The sequence below is a fragment of the Nylanderia fulva genome, unplaced genomic scaffold, assembly GCF_048542155.1.
Source record: "Nylanderia fulva isolate GAGA-0341 unplaced genomic scaffold, ASM4854215v1 Scaffold26, whole genome shotgun sequence".
Taxonomy (NCBI): Eukaryota; Metazoa; Arthropoda; class Insecta; order Hymenoptera; family Formicidae; genus Nylanderia; species Nylanderia fulva.
In genome coordinates, this window is record NW_028190325.1 from 2,965,737 (window position 1) to 2,984,054 (window position 18,318).

Genomic DNA, 18,318 nt, shown 5'->3' on the forward strand with positions numbered 1-18,318 from the left:
ACACCCACCACCCACCTACACACACACGCGCACGCACGCACGTACACACGCACGCACACACACACACACACACACACACAATCCACATCCACCCACATTTACCCGCGCGCGCACACGCAACGCTCATGCTCATGCACACACACACTCATGCACGCACACGCATACGCACACACACACACACATGTATATAAACACACACACACACACACACACATATATATATATATATATATACAAGCTATCCCAAAAGTCTGGAAACGGTTGAATATTTCCTTTATCAAGAGACACGGTAGTGTCTCGCGACCAGTTAAGGGCGTAGCGGAGACACCGTGTATCTTAACGCGAGTCGGACATTTGAGTCTTTATAATATTTCGAATCCTCAATAATGGCTGAAGCAATCGAGTTTATACTAGACTTAATCGATAGATTGAGTTCGAATTATATAATAAAAGTGTCTTTATTTCTGCTCTACGTGATTAGTAAGCAGAGATATATAAATGCAAAGTCGAAATATGAAAAATTTCTATTAAGAAACGTCCCCGTCATCATTATCATCATCATTATTATCATCATTATCATCATCGACCACGCATACATAGTAGTATCGTGCTACACGTATTCACACGTATACAACACATGCGCACACATATATCACACGTACACAACACATGCAAGATGCATGTAGTGGTAATTTTGTCCATCTCGCACGTTTTACAACAGATGGCGATAGTGGCGCTCCGCCATATCGGCAGCGTGCGGGGTTATGTTGGCTAACTCTCTCTCTCTCTCTCTCTCTCTCTCTCTCTCTCTCTCTCTCTCTCTCTCTCTCTCTCTCTCTCTCTCTCTTTCTCACACACACACGCACACACACACACACACTCTCTCATTCTCACTCACTCACTCACTGTTCGTCTTGTGTACTTATTTAGTACATTCATGATCGGCAGCGTGCGGGGTTATGTTGGCTAACTCTCTCTCTCTCTCTCTCTCTCTCTCTCTCTCTCTCTCTCTCTCTCTTTCTCACACACACACGCACACACACACACACTCTCTCATTCTCACTCACTCACTCACTGTTCGTCTTGTGTACTTATTTAGTACATTCATGATTAAACATCTATATGCATTAATGTGAAATTTACTTACAATTAGTTTACTTGAAATATTCAATCTCTAAAGTGTTTATCTTATAAGATAGACAAAAAAATCTGAGTAAATAATAAGAAAAAAAAACAAGGATTATTATTGTCATAATTTTTTATCAATTAAGTACTCTCAACTATCCAATAATTAAATAAATACGTACAAATGTGCGCGCGTGTACACACATACACATATTGATATGAAAGAGATTGAAGGAGAGGAAGGAGAAGATAAAAATTTAAATATTCACATATATTTTCAAATATTATATATAAATTTATAGTTTACATATCTAATTAATAATGAATTTCTAATTATATTAAACATATCAAAATAAAGACATACATGTATTTATCAAATGAATAAAATTATTGAATACAGACTTAAAAAATTTATTAAACATAGACTTAAAAAATTAATTAATTAAACATATTCCAAATTTAGAAAAAATAAACTTTATTTATATATGCAACAGCTTTTTAAACTAAATTTTTAAATTCTATTTTATATTAGACAATTATCTCAATCAACATCTACGTCCACATTAGCTGCACTGCAGACTACCTCTACAGCCACATTATCTGCTCCGCGGATATAGCGTTATGCCAATACGATACATTACATGTACTTACTTACTTGCCTTTACTGTACCAACTCTTGTTCTTTCCACGTAATCATGTTTTTACAGTTATCGTTTGCTGTATATCTTCCAGCAAACTTTATTTCGTGTGAAGTGTATTTAATTAATTAAATCTCTGCGAAAGATTGAGAAGATGAAGGGATAATTCAAACTATGAAGACATGGTTACATGGAAAAGACAAGAGTTGATACAATAATAAAGACATACATGTATTTGTATCCTGCTGGCATAAGGTTATAGAAGTTGATTGAGATTGAAAAATAATAATGAAAATAATAAAAAAAATAAAGACACATGTATTTGTATCGTGCTGGCATAAAGTTATAAAAGTTGATTGAGATTGAAAAATAATAATAAAAATAATTAAAAAAAGGAAATATTCAATCATCATTTAAAAGCATATTTGAAATCTGTAGAATAAACAGTTTTTGCAAAAAATGTGGAGCATTTGAGCTCTAGTAAGTCTAAAAATAAATGTAAACATCAATTAATAATAACTGATGTTATATATATATTATATATATAAACCAATTTGTTGCAATATTCACTATAAAAGGTTGTAAGGGTAAGATGGCTAAAAGTGAATAATTTAAAAGATAGTTACCATAATTTTACATAAACTGAAATATTTCATAAAATAAAATATTTGTAATATTTCGAAGTTTATGTAAGATTATGTAAAAATTATACCTTTACAACTTTTTATAGTAAATATTGCGAGTTAAATCGATTTATATGAGAAAAATTAAGGTAATTCTATTTTGAAAATATAAGTGACCTTTAAATAACCTTGAAAATCGCCATTTAGGAAAAAGTCTGTGTCAACTTTTTCTTTTTCGAAATCCTGCAACTTTTATCTAAATTTAATAGAAAATGTATAAAAAATGCTCGACATTAGTACACACACACACACACATATACACACACACACACACATATACACACACACACACACATATGGGTAAATTTATATAAATAGGGTGCTTTAGGAGTGTTCACGAACGCGCTGCGTGAGAGGAGGTCGCGCTGCACTAAGGCTAAGTCACTCTCTTTTGTATAAAGAATTTAATGCTTAAACACACGTAAATACAGAACACTCAGACAAGACTTATAACAACTGTTAATAATTTCACAGGAAGAGAACGTAATCGAGATCAGAGTACAAAATAAGCGGTGGTCGTCAACGAATTTTGCGGTTTATCTATCAAGCGGTTACGATATGCGGTTCACAGCGGAAAAGCGATAAAAAGCTGCACGCCGAATGTGGGCTTTTCCTTTATAGGTTTTCAGGACGGAACCCACTCTTACGTAAAGCGCCAATGATCTCGAGTATTTTGAATATTGCGCGGGGTGACCTGAGCGCATCACTCGTGATTGGCCGCTGTAAAATTAGACTAAACGCGTGTTCTAAGAAGGCATGCGTAAGCGGGCGATCGCGGTAATTATTGGTTAATCGAGGCGTCCGTAAGAATTCGTGCATGCTCGCTGTAACCGGACTATTCGGCGGAACAGTTACAGTACCGTTAGTTGTTGTTAGTTGATAGGTTTTTTTTGTGACAGATTGATTTATTACATGGTTTTTTTCCTTGAAATACATATAAACTATGTCTCTATTTGTTATGATTTTCAATCGACCCGTCTAGAATATTCGATTAGGCGTTTCAAACATCCCGCCCGCCTTGTCGCGCAGTGACAATATACCGACGAGTTTCGGCCGTGGAATCACAAGTCGATCGTGATCGATGGTGGGGCGCGCGCGCGCTGGCGCGGTGGCAAGCACGTGGTGATCGCGTGACTCGAACAGCTGAGTCGATGGGAACACGTGGTGATCGTATTGTGCGGATCGATCAGCTGAGGCAGAAAAATGCGGGTTTGACGTGGAATGGCGGGTGTGTAATGCAGTGCGGTGAGGGACTGGTGAATGTTTACGGGCTGACGGCCGGCACGTCCGCGCTGTTTATGCTCGGAAGGGGATCCGCGCGCGGCAGCAAGACGAGCTTGACGAGCGGGCGCACAAGCTCAGAAGTGGCGGTGCGGATTGTCACCACGCGGACGATACCGTCGTTCCCGGGATGCAACCTCGTGATCCGGGCGAGAGGCCATCGGGTCGGGGGGGTGAGCTCCGAACGCAGGATGCAAAGATCACCGACGTGGGGTGCGGCCTCGGCCTTGAGCCACTTAGTGCGTGGATTGAGTCCGTGGATATATTCCTTCGACCACCTCCCCCAGAAGTGCTCTCTCATTTGCTGGAGGTGTTGCCATCGCGATCTCGTGTCTCCATGTTCGCCTCCCTGCGGTGGCTCAGGGATGGCGAGAAGGGGCGCCCCGATCAGGAAATGTCCAGGAGTTAGTGCTGAAACATCGTCTGGATCGTCCGAGAGTGCCTGCAATGGTCGAGAATTGAGGCATGCCTCGATTTGAGTGAGGAGGGTACTCAGTTCTTCGAAAGTGAGGGTGGTTTCGCCTATCACCCTCCGCAGATGGTACTTAGCTGACTTGACTGCAGCCTCCCATAATCCACCGAAATGCGGAGCCGCCGGCGGATTGAAGTGCCAGCGGATGCCTTCCTTGGCGGCTGCGCGTGCGATTCCTTCACCCTCCGAAGACGCTGCAATAAAGAGTTCCCGTAGGGTGCGGTCGGCTCCGACGAAGGTCGTGCCGCAGTCGCTGAAGATGTCGGCACAGAGACCTCGTCGAGAGACAAATCGACGAAGGGCGGCGATAAAAGCTTCCGACGAGTAGTCCGATACGAGCTCTAGATGGATGGCCTTCGACCAGAAGCAGATGAAGAGTGCAATGTAGCCCTTGTAGGCGCGGTGGCCGCGACCTTTGCTGGTCCGAATGAGGATTGGTCCCGCGTAGTCCAGTCCAGTGCGGAGGAATGGTCGCGTTGGCGTGACCCTGCTGCGTGGCAGACTGCCCATGGGTGGTTGTGGTGTCGTCGCTCGCCACCTTGTGCACGTGACACAGCGATGAAGCCGCTGTTTTACCGCTGCACGTCCTCGGGGTATCCAGAAACGCTGTCGAAGCAAGCCTAGGGTCAACTGCACCCCTCCGTGCAAGGTCCGGCGGTGATGAGCATCGATCAACAGTCGAGTCAGCCATGAAGTTGTTGGCGCAATCATCGGATGTCTCTCGTCCTGTGACAAGAGCGAATTTTTTAAGCGTCCTCCTACTCTCAACACGCCACGTGTATCGGCGAATGGAGCTAGTTTGGCCAACGGACTGCGTGTTGCGACAGTGCGGCCTGCAGAAACAGCGGTGACCTCGTCAGGGAAGTGGAGTGCTTGTACCTCTCGTAGCCAGTGTGATAGAGCTCCGTCTAATTCGTCTGCGGTGGGTGGCTGTCCAGGGGTGACAGTTGGTGCAACAGTGCGAAGCCAGCGACGACACCATACTGTGACTCGTAGCAGGTGGTTCAACGACGAAAAGCGGAGGAGGAGCTCAGGTTCCATGACGACCAAGCTCCTCGTCATCAGGCTGCCGGCTCGTCTCTCGATAAGGTTGTCTTCTCGGGTGTCCACTTCGGTGAGCGGCCATGCCGCCTCTTCCTCCAGCAACCAGGTAGGTCCTGTCCACCATAACGTATGATTTACCAATTCCAACGGACTAATGCCCCTCGATGCACAATCCGCAGGGTTGTCTCGACCAGCCACATGTCTCCAGAGTGCGTTCGGCAGTAGGGTCTGGATGTGAGACACCCGGTTGGCAACGAAGGTCTTCCATCGCGAGGCGTGTCCCTGGATCCACTGGAGCGTGACCTTCGAGTCCGTCCACAGATGCGTGGGTGCATCTCCCAAGTTGAGCGTGCGTTGCACATGCTGAGTCAGTGTGGTGAGTAAGGCGGCGGCGCAGAGCTCGAGTCTCGGCAAGGTCACTTGCGTGACAGGTGCCACCTTGCTCTTGGCCATTAGTAGTGTCACTGACGTTTCATTTTTTCCAGCGATGCGGCAGCATACCCGCGCTCGGACGCGTCGGCGAAGCCATGTAGCTGCAGCGATGAGTCCACATCGCCCGTGCCGAGCCAGCGAGGCATCCTCAGGCGGTCGAGGAGATGGAGGCCACCCAGCAGTTGTTGCCAACGATGAGCGTCGGCTGGCGGCAGTTGAGCATCCCAATCTAACCCCTGAAGCCACGTAGTTTGGATGAGGATCTTCGCGCGGATGACGACAGGAGCGAGCCAACCCAATGGATCGAAGAGCCGTGCGGTTTCAGAGAGAACCCGTCTCTTCGTATATTTCTCTACGGACGGTGGAAGCAGTGTGAAGGAGAACTCATCATCTTGAGGATGCCATCGAAGTCCTAGCGTTGAGTGACTCTCTCCTTCCCATGCACGCTGGGACTGCTGCATACGATGATCCTGAGGAACGCCAGTTAGGATCTCTTCGTGGTTGGCTGCCCATTTTCGTAACGGGAACCCGCCCGCCTTGCAGAGGTTGCGTAGCTCCTCCTGAAGCACGATTGCTTCGTCGAGCGTGGTTGCTCCGGTGACTACGTCGTCGACATAACAATCCCGTCGCAAGGCCACCGAGCCGCGAGGAAAATGTTCTTCCTCGTCCTTGGCCAGTTGCTGAAGAGTCCGTATGGCGAGGAATGGAGCGCAACTGAGGCCGTAGGTGACCGTCCTCAGTTGGTATTCGTGCACTTCATCGTCAGGAGAGTGCCGCCACAGGATCGTCTGGAAACTGCAGTCGTCTGGATGCACGAGAATCTGCCGGTACATTTTTTCTATGTCGGCGACGAAGACGTAGCAGTGTTGACGCCATCGGAGCAGCACGTCGGCTAGCGGCGGAAGGAGGTTTGCGCCGGTGTGGAGGTGCGTGTTCAGCGATTCCCCGGCTCGTGTTCGCTGCGATCCGTTGAACACGACTCTCAACTTGGTGGTGGTGCTGGATTCCTTGAAGACCCCATGATGCGGTAAGTAACACTTGCCCTGCCGGTCAGTCGACGCCGTGGCTAACTTCGTCATGTGTTGTAGGTCCTCGTACTCGCGCAGGAAGCTCCGGTAGAGATCACCAAAGCGAGGGTCCTGGATGCAGCGTCTCTCCATGGCCATCAGAAGACGTTCCGCTGGCTTGCGAGTCTCCTCCAGTTTTGTCGGTGGTGAGGAGAACGGCAACCTCACCATGTATCTCCCAGAGGCAGTGCGAGTGTGACTGCGCACAAAGAGCTCCTCGCTCCCTTGTTCGTCGGGGGTGAGAGACGTGACAGCGGTGGGCTCCTGTTCCTGTTCCCAGAATCGACGCACCAGGTCAGCGAGGTCGTAATCAGCAGTGATACGGAGCGTGCGTCGGTGATCCGCGGTTGCTGCTGCATCAGATCCCCCGGAGAGAATCCAACCCAGGATAGTTTTCTGGGCGATCGGCATTTCTGGACCGCCCTTGCGTACGCCCTCCTCAATTATGAAGGAGCAGACCTCCGCTCCTAGGAGCAGTTCAGCCGGGTCGTCGTCCTGGAAGTTGGGGTCGGCCAGCTGAAGTCCCTGGATATGAGGCCAGCGTTTATCCGTCTTTGAGGTGGGGCCCTGTGTCATCACGAGGCGCGGCAGGATATAAGCCACCACGGAGAGCTCGGCGTTGGTCACGTCTGACGTTACCTTCAACGTGATCTTGCCGCGGATTGGTCCTGGGCGGGCTCCTCCGACCCCGGAGATGGATAGTCCCGTGTGCGCTCGAGGTAGTCGCAAGCGTTGCGCCACTGTCTCGGAGACAATGGATAGCTCGGAACCCTGATCGAGCAAAGCTCGCACTGAGTGCGGAAATCCATGCCTGTCAGCGATGTGGACGCGCGCAGTTGCTAAGAGGACGGCCTTTCGATCCTCGTTCTGATGTGTAGCGGCTAGTGTCGTGGCAAGTGTGGAAACTGATGCGGTGGCAGGAGTGTTGATCTCCGACGATGAAGACGTGGTGGATGCCCCGTGCAACATCGTGTGGTGACGTGCGTTGCAAGTGAGGCAGGCCTTCTTCGATTGGCACCGTGAGATAAAGTGGTTCCCCAGGCAGTTGTAGCAGAGCTTGTGCGTTTCCACGAAGGCTCTGCGTTCCGCTGAGGACTTGGCCTTGAAGTCTCGGCAGGCCATGAGGGCGTGTTTCTCGCGACACAGTGCACATTGTGGGGTTATCGGTCCGTGCTTAGTGACGTGGGATCTCGCGCTTCGGGTTGTATCTCCTGAAACTTTGGTGACTCCCTTTGGTCGTGCGGCGTTGAGCGTCAGAATTCTGCGGCCGATGAAGTCGAGAAGTGTCTCGTGTGATGGTGGTTCAGTGGATCCCGATGTGGATGATTCCCATTCGAGACGGGTGGTTGAGTCAAAGAGTTCAGTGACCAAGTAATTGAAGAGGTCCATCCCGTGCGTGTCGATCGGGCGACCGATGCTCTCCTGCGCGTTGACGACGGTGGTGACGACGTTGTGGATGCGGCTCAGCTCGTCGGCGGTATCTCCCTTCATCTTGGACACATTGACGAATGCGGCAAAATTGGAGCGGATGAGTTCTCTTTTATTCTCGTAGTGTTTGCTCAAGATCGCCCAAGCGCGATCGTAATTATCGCCGATGACAGGTAACGATCTGATTAATTTTTCAGCTTCTCCGGTCACACTTGAGCGCAGGTGATGAAGACGCTCAATTTTTGAGATTGACCCATTGTTCCCGACAATGGAAAGGAAAAGATCCCTGAAGGATGGCCAATCTGCGTAGGTGCCAGAGAACTGTGGTACCTTGATGCGTGGCAGCGAAGATCGTGATGCGACGTCGGTGGCTGGACGCATGGGCGTCGATGCGAATCCCTCGGCGTAGTCATCCAATGTGCTCCGCTGCGTTACGTACAGGTTCTCGGTATCTTCGTGTAACCCTGATTTGAAGTAATCGCTGTCACTGAACCTTTCTTTCAGCGCAGCGCGGATGAGGTCGTGCTGAGCCTCAAATTTCGTCCAAAGCTGGTCGAGGATTCGGGTGCGTGTACTGACGGCACTGGAGGTAATGTTGGCGTTGCCCAGCTTCCTCAAATATTCCACTGAGCGTGAGATGCGGACGTGGATCTCCCGTTGGCAGTCGATCAACGTGCCCACCTCCATGTTGATGCACGCACTCTCACTAGCCGCACGAAGAATCGCGTTCACGAACTTGCGGTTGCCGGTGCGTGTGATCCGGCTCGAAGGACCAAAAATTATGTTCACGAACGCGCTGCGTGAGAGGAGGTCGCGCTGCACTAAAGCTAAGTCACTCTCTTTTGTATAAAGAATTTAATGCTTAAACACACGTAAATACAGAACACTCAGACAAGACTTATAACAACTGTTAATAATTTCACAGGAAGAGAACGTAATCGAGATCAGAGTACAAAATAAGCGGTGGTCGTCAACGAATTTTGCGGTTTATCTATCAAGCGGTTACGATATGCGGTTCACAGCGGAAAAGCGATAAAAAGCTGCACACCGAATGTGGGCTTTTCCTTTATAGGTTTTCAGGACGGAACCCACTCTTACGTAAAGCGCCAATGATCTCGAGTATTTTGAATATTGCGCGGGGTGACCTGAGCGCATCACTCGTGATTGGCCGCTGTAAAATTAGACTAAACGCGTGTTCTAAGAAGGCATGCGTAAGCGGGCGATCGCGGTAATTATTGGTTAATCGAGGCGTCCGTAAGAATTCGCGCATGCTCGCTGTAACCGGACTATTCGGCGGAACGGTTACAGTACCGTTAGTTGTTGTTAGTTGATAGGTTTTTTTTTGTGACAGATTGATTTATTACATGGTTTTTTTCCTTGAAATACATATAAACTATGTCTCTATTTGTTATGATTTTCAATCGACCCGTCTAGAATATTCGATTAGGCGTTTCAAACAAGGAGGAATGATCAGGATTCTAGGATATGATTGTACACATCATTTTAAGCAAAGAAGTTTAGATAAACATGTTTAATAATTGTTCTATTCCGGTCATAAAAATATACAAAAATGAATGATATAATCTCTAAAAACGCACCTTTAAAAAAAGGTAAAAAAAGGCGACCAGTTAAGGGCACGCCATTAACAAAAATTATCCATTGCAAACCCATGTAGAATCCTATCCTATTGCAAACCCATGTAGAATCCTATGAAAAATTAATCATTGCAAACCCATGTAGAATCCTAGGCAAAATTAACCATTGCAAACCCATGTAGAATCGTACCCATTGCAAACCTATGTAGAATCCTATGAAAAATTAACCATTGCAAACTCATGTAGAATCCTATGAAAAATTAACCATTGCAAACCCATGTAGAATTGTATTAAAACTTATCCATTGCAAACTTATGTAGAATCCTACATTGCAAACCCATGTACAATAGAATTGTATGAAAAATTATCGATTATAAACCCATGTACAATCGTAACAAAAGTAATGAAATAAAAAAAAAATTGCGCCAAGTGAAAGTAGAAACTTGTACCAGTGGAAAATTAAAGTTGCAGACATATATAGAGTCGTATAATGAATCAGTAAAAATTTAAATTTGCAAATGTAGAATCGTACCATAAAAAAACTTATCTTTTAAAAAAAAAGATAAACAAGATGCCAAGTCCATGCGCCATGTGAAAAAGAAATAAAAAAATTTTAGTTAAAAAAACTGGGAGCGCTGCTAAATAATATTCTAACAATATTAAAATTAAATTGTTACTTTTAAACTCATTACAGTTAAAATATGTTTTGTGTTTAAATTAATTAATGTTACTTTAAGGTGCATTGTAATTTTGAAACTTAGCAGCGCGCCCAGTTTTTTTAACTAAAATTTTTTTATTTCTTTTTCACATGGCGCATGGACTTGGCATCTTGTTTATCTTTTTTTTTAAAAGATAAGTTTTTTTATGGTACGATTCTACATTTGCAAATTTAAATTTTTACTGATTCATTATACGACTCTATATATGTCTGCAACTTTAATTTTCCACTGGTACAAGTTTCTACTTTCACTTGGTGCAATTTTTTTTTTATTTCATTACTTTTGTTACGATTGTACATGGGTTTATAATCGATAATTTTTCATACAATTCTATTGTACATGGGTTTGCAATGTAGGATTCTACATAAGTTTGCAATGGATAATTTTTAATACAATTCTACATGGGTTTGCAATGGTTAATTTTTCATAGGATTCTACATGAGTTTGCAATGGTTAATTTTTCATAGGATTCTACATAGGTTTGCAATGGGTACGATTCTACATGGGTTTGCAATGGTTAATTTTGCCTAGGATTCTACATGGGTTTGCAATGATTAATTTTTCATAGGATTCTACATGGGTTTGCAATAGGATAGGATTCTACATGGGTTTGCAATGGATAATTTTTGTTAATGGCGTGCCCTTAATTGGTCGCCTTTTTTTACCTTTTTTTAAAGGTGAGTTTTTAGAGATTATACAATATACACTCATAACCATTATAGATATCACTTAAATTTACTCAAAAAATTGGTAAAATTTAGTCAGCTATAACTTCGTTAAAAATGAATCAAATTTAAATTTGAAAAAAGGTTTTTAAAATTTGAAATCTCTACTTTCGAAAGCTCACTACTTTTTTGAAGATTCTGTAAGTTTGGTAATTTTTACATATAAAAAACTACGAACAGGACAAAGGAGGATGTCCAAAAAGTGCGATTTTTTACCTCAAGTGTAAAGTAAAATTCGATCAGTTGTTTTAGGTCTCATACATTTAGAATAATGTAAAAACCATAGTGGTTTTTCCTGGAAATGCAGGGAACAATTTAATATCATCATATGTTTAGAGAAAATCATGTAAATCAATATCTCACAATAAATCAAGATTTCTCGATGTTTCAGCCAAATATTTTGGTAAATATTTTAGTAATATTAAGTTTCTAAGATTATTTAGAACGATTTTTTTTTTAATGTCAATCAATCATAAATTGAATAATATATATGTATAAATTGAATAATAAATTGAATAATATATATGTATACAGAGTGTCTCTAAAGTCCGACCCGAGCTCTTTATCTTGAAAACGACTTGAGATACAAAAAAATGTTTCAAACAAAAGTTATAGGGTTTCGAGGGGAACATAAGATCGTGTCATTAATTTGACCTTGAACAGTTATTTGAAGGTCACGTAAAAATTATCTTTAATTTCTTAAATGGAAATGGAACTACCTATTTTTCATTTTATATTCTTGTAGATTATTTCAAAAGCTTTACAAAACCCTATACTAAAATATGTTTTCATGGAGTTCTTTTTGAGTTATAAAGGTTTAAAGTTAACAGTTAACAATTTTTTGATACAAAATGTAAAATATTCAATTTTCGATATTTTTTGCACGGAATAATTAACTGGTATAAAAAAACAGATAATTGTTTTAAAAAAATATGTAATATTCAATATGCAGCTACATACTTTTTTTATAAGCAGCTATGTTTTTTTTACACTAATTGATTGATCTCATTATTCCGTGTAAACTGGTATTAAGGTATGATTATCAAAAACTAAATATTTTACAAGATATTTTACATTTTGTCAAAAAATTGTTAACTTCAAACCTTTATAACTCAAAAAATACTTCATGAAAAAATACTTTATTATAGAGTTTTGTAAAACTTTTGAGATAGTCTCCAAGAATATATAATGAAAAATAGGTAGTCCCATTTAAGTAATTGAAGGTGACCTTTAAATGATCATTCAAGGTCAAATCAATGGCACGATTTTATGTCCCTCTCGAAACCCTACAACTTTTGTTTGAAACATTTTTTCGTATCTCAAATTAAACGATTTGAGATACTTCTGGGCTCTTTTTCAAGATAAAGAGCTCAGGTCGGACTTTAAAGACACCCTGTTATATACGTATATTATTCAAAAAGAAGTATATCAAGGTTCTGTAATATTAAATAATAATCACAAATAAGAACGCACACACACACGCACACACGCACGCATACGCGAATGTTGCTGCGTACATTTCCAACGAAAATTAAGTTTTCGTTGGAAATAAACCGTGCACAAGGCACGTATCAATCTCTCGGTGTACTAACTTAAAGACTTAAAATTTGAAATAATCTCATACTTGAGATTTAATTTCAAAAACCCTCTAACCTCCCGCTCTACTGAAATAAATAAATAAATGCGAGAGAAAGGTCTCGGGTTCGATTCCCGATTTAGCGACTTTAGAATCTATATTTTTCTCTCGCATTTATTTATTTATTTCCGTAGGGGGGTTAGAGGGTTTGTGAAATTAAATCTCAAGTATGAGATTATTTCAAATAATAATAATAATATTTATAATAATAATTTTTTTTTGCTATGATATATTTCTGAAAAACGAGTCATAATCGACAACTTACATTGTCCGAAAGATCAGTTTCAAGTCTACAAAGAATAATTGGATAATAAAGCTCAACTTCGATTATAACAAAAACAGGCTCATCGGCTTCCGAAATTAACCGAGTTGCAGTTTGCGAAAATTCCGACTGAATCGACTGTTCGAAAAAAGTTAAAGAAAATTTTAGTTATATGTATAATATTCTTTCTTTCTCTTTTTCATTTTTTAGGGATTGTATATCAGTTCACTTTTTTACGTCTCGTTCCAAGCTCTTATTTCAAAGTTCTAAGATATTTTTTTCTAAAACAGTCTTTTCAGCCATATCGGATATGTTATGAGTGCACAATTGTGCTATTACTCGAGTACTTTTCGCTGCAGAAAATATTTGATATCAATATTTAAGAAGAAGAGATTTTTATATTCTTCAAATTTTAAGCCACAGCAATGTTTATAACAATATGGGGAAAAAACAGTGCATTTATTATTTAAAATAGATTCACTTCCTGGAAAGATAAGTTCCGATAAGTCAACGTAACACTGATAAAATTGACATTTAATCTCCTTCGATCTAATATTATCCTTCTCTGTATTTTTTTCGACCATCATAAACTGAAACGGCCAATATTTATATCTTTGAATATAAAATTTATTCTAATATTCAATACGGAGTCTTAAGATTCTAATGTAAGAAATTATAAAAAATATATACTTGACAATACGTTTCTGCATTGTTTCAATTCCTGCATCATACATCACGTTACGACTCATAAAATTCCACTCGATCCTTGATTCGTCCTGACATACTTTCTTCTACAAATTAATTGCATATATATTAATCTATCCTTAATTAATTTATATGATGAAAGTTGATAATGGATAAAAAGATTTATTTTTCAAGGAATACAGTAATATCGATCTTCTGTATATCGCGATATTTATACATATATTATTTTTCACACATTATATTTATATATTATTTTTTCACACTATATATAGAATTCACATTATATATAAAATAAATTTATCTAAAATGAAGCAATAAGCGGAAGCGAGAGTTAGTGATAACGATTAGATAAAATTATAATCTGTTGTTTGCTCGCCCTTGTAGAAATTTATTACTAGTAACGCCAAATAATCACTTATTTCGAGTACTTAAAATACTGATATACAGTAATTTACTCGAAATAAGTGATAAATTGGCGTTATTAGTGATAAATTTCTATAAGGGCGAAATATGATCTCGTATTAAACTTGCTTCGATTTTCTTGATTCCATTCTTAGAATTGCAATTATTCGCCTATCATCTGCTTGTATACTTTCATATCTGTTCTGTTTATATTTCATCGATATACCTCACTGCATATTCGTACGTTATTGCAACTCGTGTAAAATTTTTTTTCGTAGATACACATACTCTTAAAATTAATTAATTTACAAAAATAAAAAAAAACAATATTTTATTAAAATAATGTTTTTGCTCAATTTAATATATCGATATAAAAATGAAAAAATTTGCCTATTTTTAGTATATTTTTTAATTGATTAATTTTTAACACATTTTAGTTTCTTTCTTTTTTACTCTTTGCCATTATTTATAGCGTTTTTAATATTTTTTATTGATACGAATTAATTATTCTTTGATTATTTTATTGTCAATTATATACTACTAGCTACGCTAGGCCGCGAAGCGCGGTCCTCAAAGCCTTTATGAAACCTGGTTTAATACTGAAAATTAGTTGTTCTGTCTATATAACCGCAAACTACTTCCACATTTGTAGACCGATTTTCACGAAATTTATACAAAAATGTTGCAAATTTTTCGAGAATGACTACTATATGTTATTTCTTTTTTTCACTCCCGAATATTTTATTTTGCGCTGCGTTTTGCATAAACTTAAATATTTATATTTTATATTTATAATTTTTTTGCTTATTAATATCTTTTTGTTATTTTAATTTGCACACAATTTCATGTTTTAGCTTTGTAACATTAGTTTGTTGCCATCCTCAAAAAATTTTCAAAATTTTGCTACCAATTTCAAAGGAATTGGTCTATTATAATTTGGTTTTGCGTGGATGGGTGCGTGAGTGGGTGAGTGGAGGTGTAAATAGCCACATATAATAGCAATCCATGAAAAATTAGCAAAATTTTGATACCAATTTCAAGTAAATCTGTTAATAAATTTGTGAGTGTGTGGGTGGATGCGTGGATAAGTGCGTAAAGATGTAAAACTTAAAAAAATTACCATCGCCGCCATCCCCAAAAAATTTGCAAAATTTTTTTATTAATTTCGATAAAAATGGTCAATAAATGTATAAATGCATGGGTGGATGCGTGGGTGGCGGTGTACAACTAAAAAAACCACATATTAACCATCTCCGAAAAATTTTCAAAATTTTTGTACCATTTTCAAGGGAATCGATTTATTAATGAGGAAGTGCGTGGGTGGGTGGGTGATTGGAGATATAAAACTTAATAAAATCATTTTTTCAATGTTTTGGAACATTCTAAACACATTGGCGTAAAAATCTAAAAAAAAAATTTCCGAAAACATAACCTCCTCTACATAAAATTTCTTTTTTTTTTAATTTAAAAACTACAGTAGCCATTCCCGATAAATTTGTGAAATTTTGTTACCAATTTTGTGAAAATTGGTCAATAAATGTGTAAATACGTGGGTGAGTGCGTGTGGGGGCAAAACTAAAAACAAATCATATAGTAGCCATCTCCGAAAAATTTGCGAAATTTTTGTACTAATTTCGTGAAAATTGATCAATGAATGCATGAATGCGTGGGTGGATAGATCGTAGTGTACTTAAAACACACATAGTAGCCATCTCCCAAAAATTTTCAAAATTTTAGTACCATTTGCGAGAAAATCGGTCAATAAATACGTGAATCCGTGGGTGGGTGCGTAGGTGAATTAGTGGGTTGGCAAAATTTAGAAAAAAATCACATAGTAGCTATCCCCAAAAAATTTGCTAAATTTTGGTTCCGATTTCGAGAAAATCGGTCAATTAAGACGTGTATGCGTGGATGGGTGCGTGGGTGGGAGTGTAAAACTAAAAAAAGTTCGCGGTCATATAGACATACAGATATACAGACAGACGGTGCTTATATATATAGATAAATTTTATATATGTCATACTAAAGCATATATAAACTTACTAATTCCTGAAAAAAAATACGTATACATTTTTAATCAGGACAATATTAATATAAAACGTCTTTCAAATTCATTGTAAATAATACGATATTAATCATGCGATTAAATTTTTTATAAAATTTAATATTAAATTTTATATACGAAGTATATTTTTCTTGCTAATATCTAGATATTCCTTTTTATTGCAAATTTATATTTTTTAAGATATATAAACTTATAATAAGTTTATAATAAAGCTCATATAAATAGAAATGCATCTTCGTTTAGGAATCAATCTTGTTTAGGAACAAATACATTTACATTAATATCAATATTTTTTAATTAAAATAAAATATTTACATCTCTCAATAAAACTGACATTCTCTTTTCACAAGAATAACTTTCAATTATCGATTTGTCAAATCAGTTTGTGCGTGTGTGCGATTAACAGGCTTTGATGAGATATTCGAAATACGCTTTTACCATAATAATCGATCATGGACTAAAGTGTGATTTATTTTTTCCTGAAACATTTTTCAGTCCTCTCATATATACGTCTTCTTTAATTATTTTAATTGATATTGATCATCTCGATTAATCTAATTTTATTTAATCTTTAGTGGATTACAAATATACACTGAAAAAAATATTTATGTAAAATTAAGCTAGGTTTTCTTCCGACCCAGCTAAATCATGCAATATTGATACTTACATGGAAGATTACAGATTGTATGTAATTTTATATGAAATATATTCTTAAATATTTTCAAGATTAAGAATATTTCACTGAACATGTAATTACACATAGGAAATGTTAGGAATGTATAAATGCTATAAAATGTTATTAATAAAAAAATAGATAGATATTTATAAAATAAAATTCTAATAAAGTATTAAAAATGGTAAATTTAAAATTACATATGATTTTTGCATAAAAATAGTAATTTTACCTATATTTTACATATATTTTTACATTAATATGTATTTTCACTTTAAAACAAATGGAAAAAAAATTACAATGATAAGCAAGTAACTTTTTCAGTCCTGAGCTAGTAATTTCCATGTAAAAGTACATGGATTTTTTTCAGTGTATTTCAAAATAAATCAACCAATATCGATCACCTTCAAAATATGAACTTTATCTTTAATTTTTAACAATTAAAATATATTCGGTAAAAAAAAGAAATTTTAAAAAGATAATTAAGATTCTGTCAAAGACTCTCTTCAAGGAAATTGCAAAAAAGTGTCAATATGGTATGTATTTTCTCAATTAATTGATAATATACTGCACTAATTTGCAAAATTGTTATTTTCCTTTATCGTTCACAAAGAATAATTATCTGTTTTAGATGCAAAGAATATAATAAAATGTAGTTAAAAGCATAAGTTAAATTAATTTTGTATCTTTGCTGATAGTTGTAAATTACTTGAATACACAGAAAATGAATTTACACTAGATGACATATCATAGATGATAGATACACAAGATTGTAGATTACATAAGCTATATGTTATATATAGTAATATATATAAATATTTATATATAAAATCTATTAATATAAATATGTTATATAAACTATGTTAAATAAATTATATATAAAATAAATACAATGTAGACTCAGCAAGCAAATACGCGCAATGTGTAAATAAATTGACGACAAAAAGGGAGCAAAATCTCCTAATTATTTTAAAAAATTAGTAATCAATACTTTTTATATTAGAAAATTCTTAATATATTTAATTTAAGGGCCTTGTACAATGCTTATTCCTTATAGAAATTTATCACTAGTAATGCTAATTAATCTTATTTCGAGTACTTAAAATACTGATATACATTAATTTAAGTACTCGAAATAAGTGATTAAGTACTCGAAATGAGTGATAAATTGACATTACTACATCGTTCAATAAGTCCCGAGACTAACCCAGAGATAGTGCTAGTAGTACCAAGCTGGCCACGTTTCCCTAGAGTGCGAACCTTCACATGAAACGTGTAAAAATTTCACGTCGATCGGACCACAAACAGCTGAGTTATTGAGGTTAGAGCAAAGTCACTTTGTAATTTGTTTGAAAAATGGAAAAAA

General features: G+C 38.4%; 2 protein-coding genes across 2 annotated transcripts; both read right to left on the reverse strand.

Moving 5' to 3' along the window:
• Positions 1-3,710: 3,710 nt before the first annotated feature.
• Positions 3,711-5,696, reverse strand: LOC114930073 (uncharacterized). The gene has a single exon (XM_029301816.2). It carries the CDS (start codon positions 5,694-5,696, stop codon positions 3,711-3,713), a length of 1,986 nt encoding a protein of 661 aa, XP_029157649.2.
• Positions 5,697-5,704: 8 nt separating this feature from the next.
• On the reverse strand, positions 5,705-8,857 carry LOC114930072 (uncharacterized). The gene has a single exon (XM_029301815.2). It carries the CDS (start codon positions 8,855-8,857, stop codon positions 5,705-5,707), a length of 3,153 nt encoding a protein of 1,050 aa, XP_029157648.2.
• Between the last annotated feature and the right edge of the window lie 9,461 nt (positions 8,858-18,318).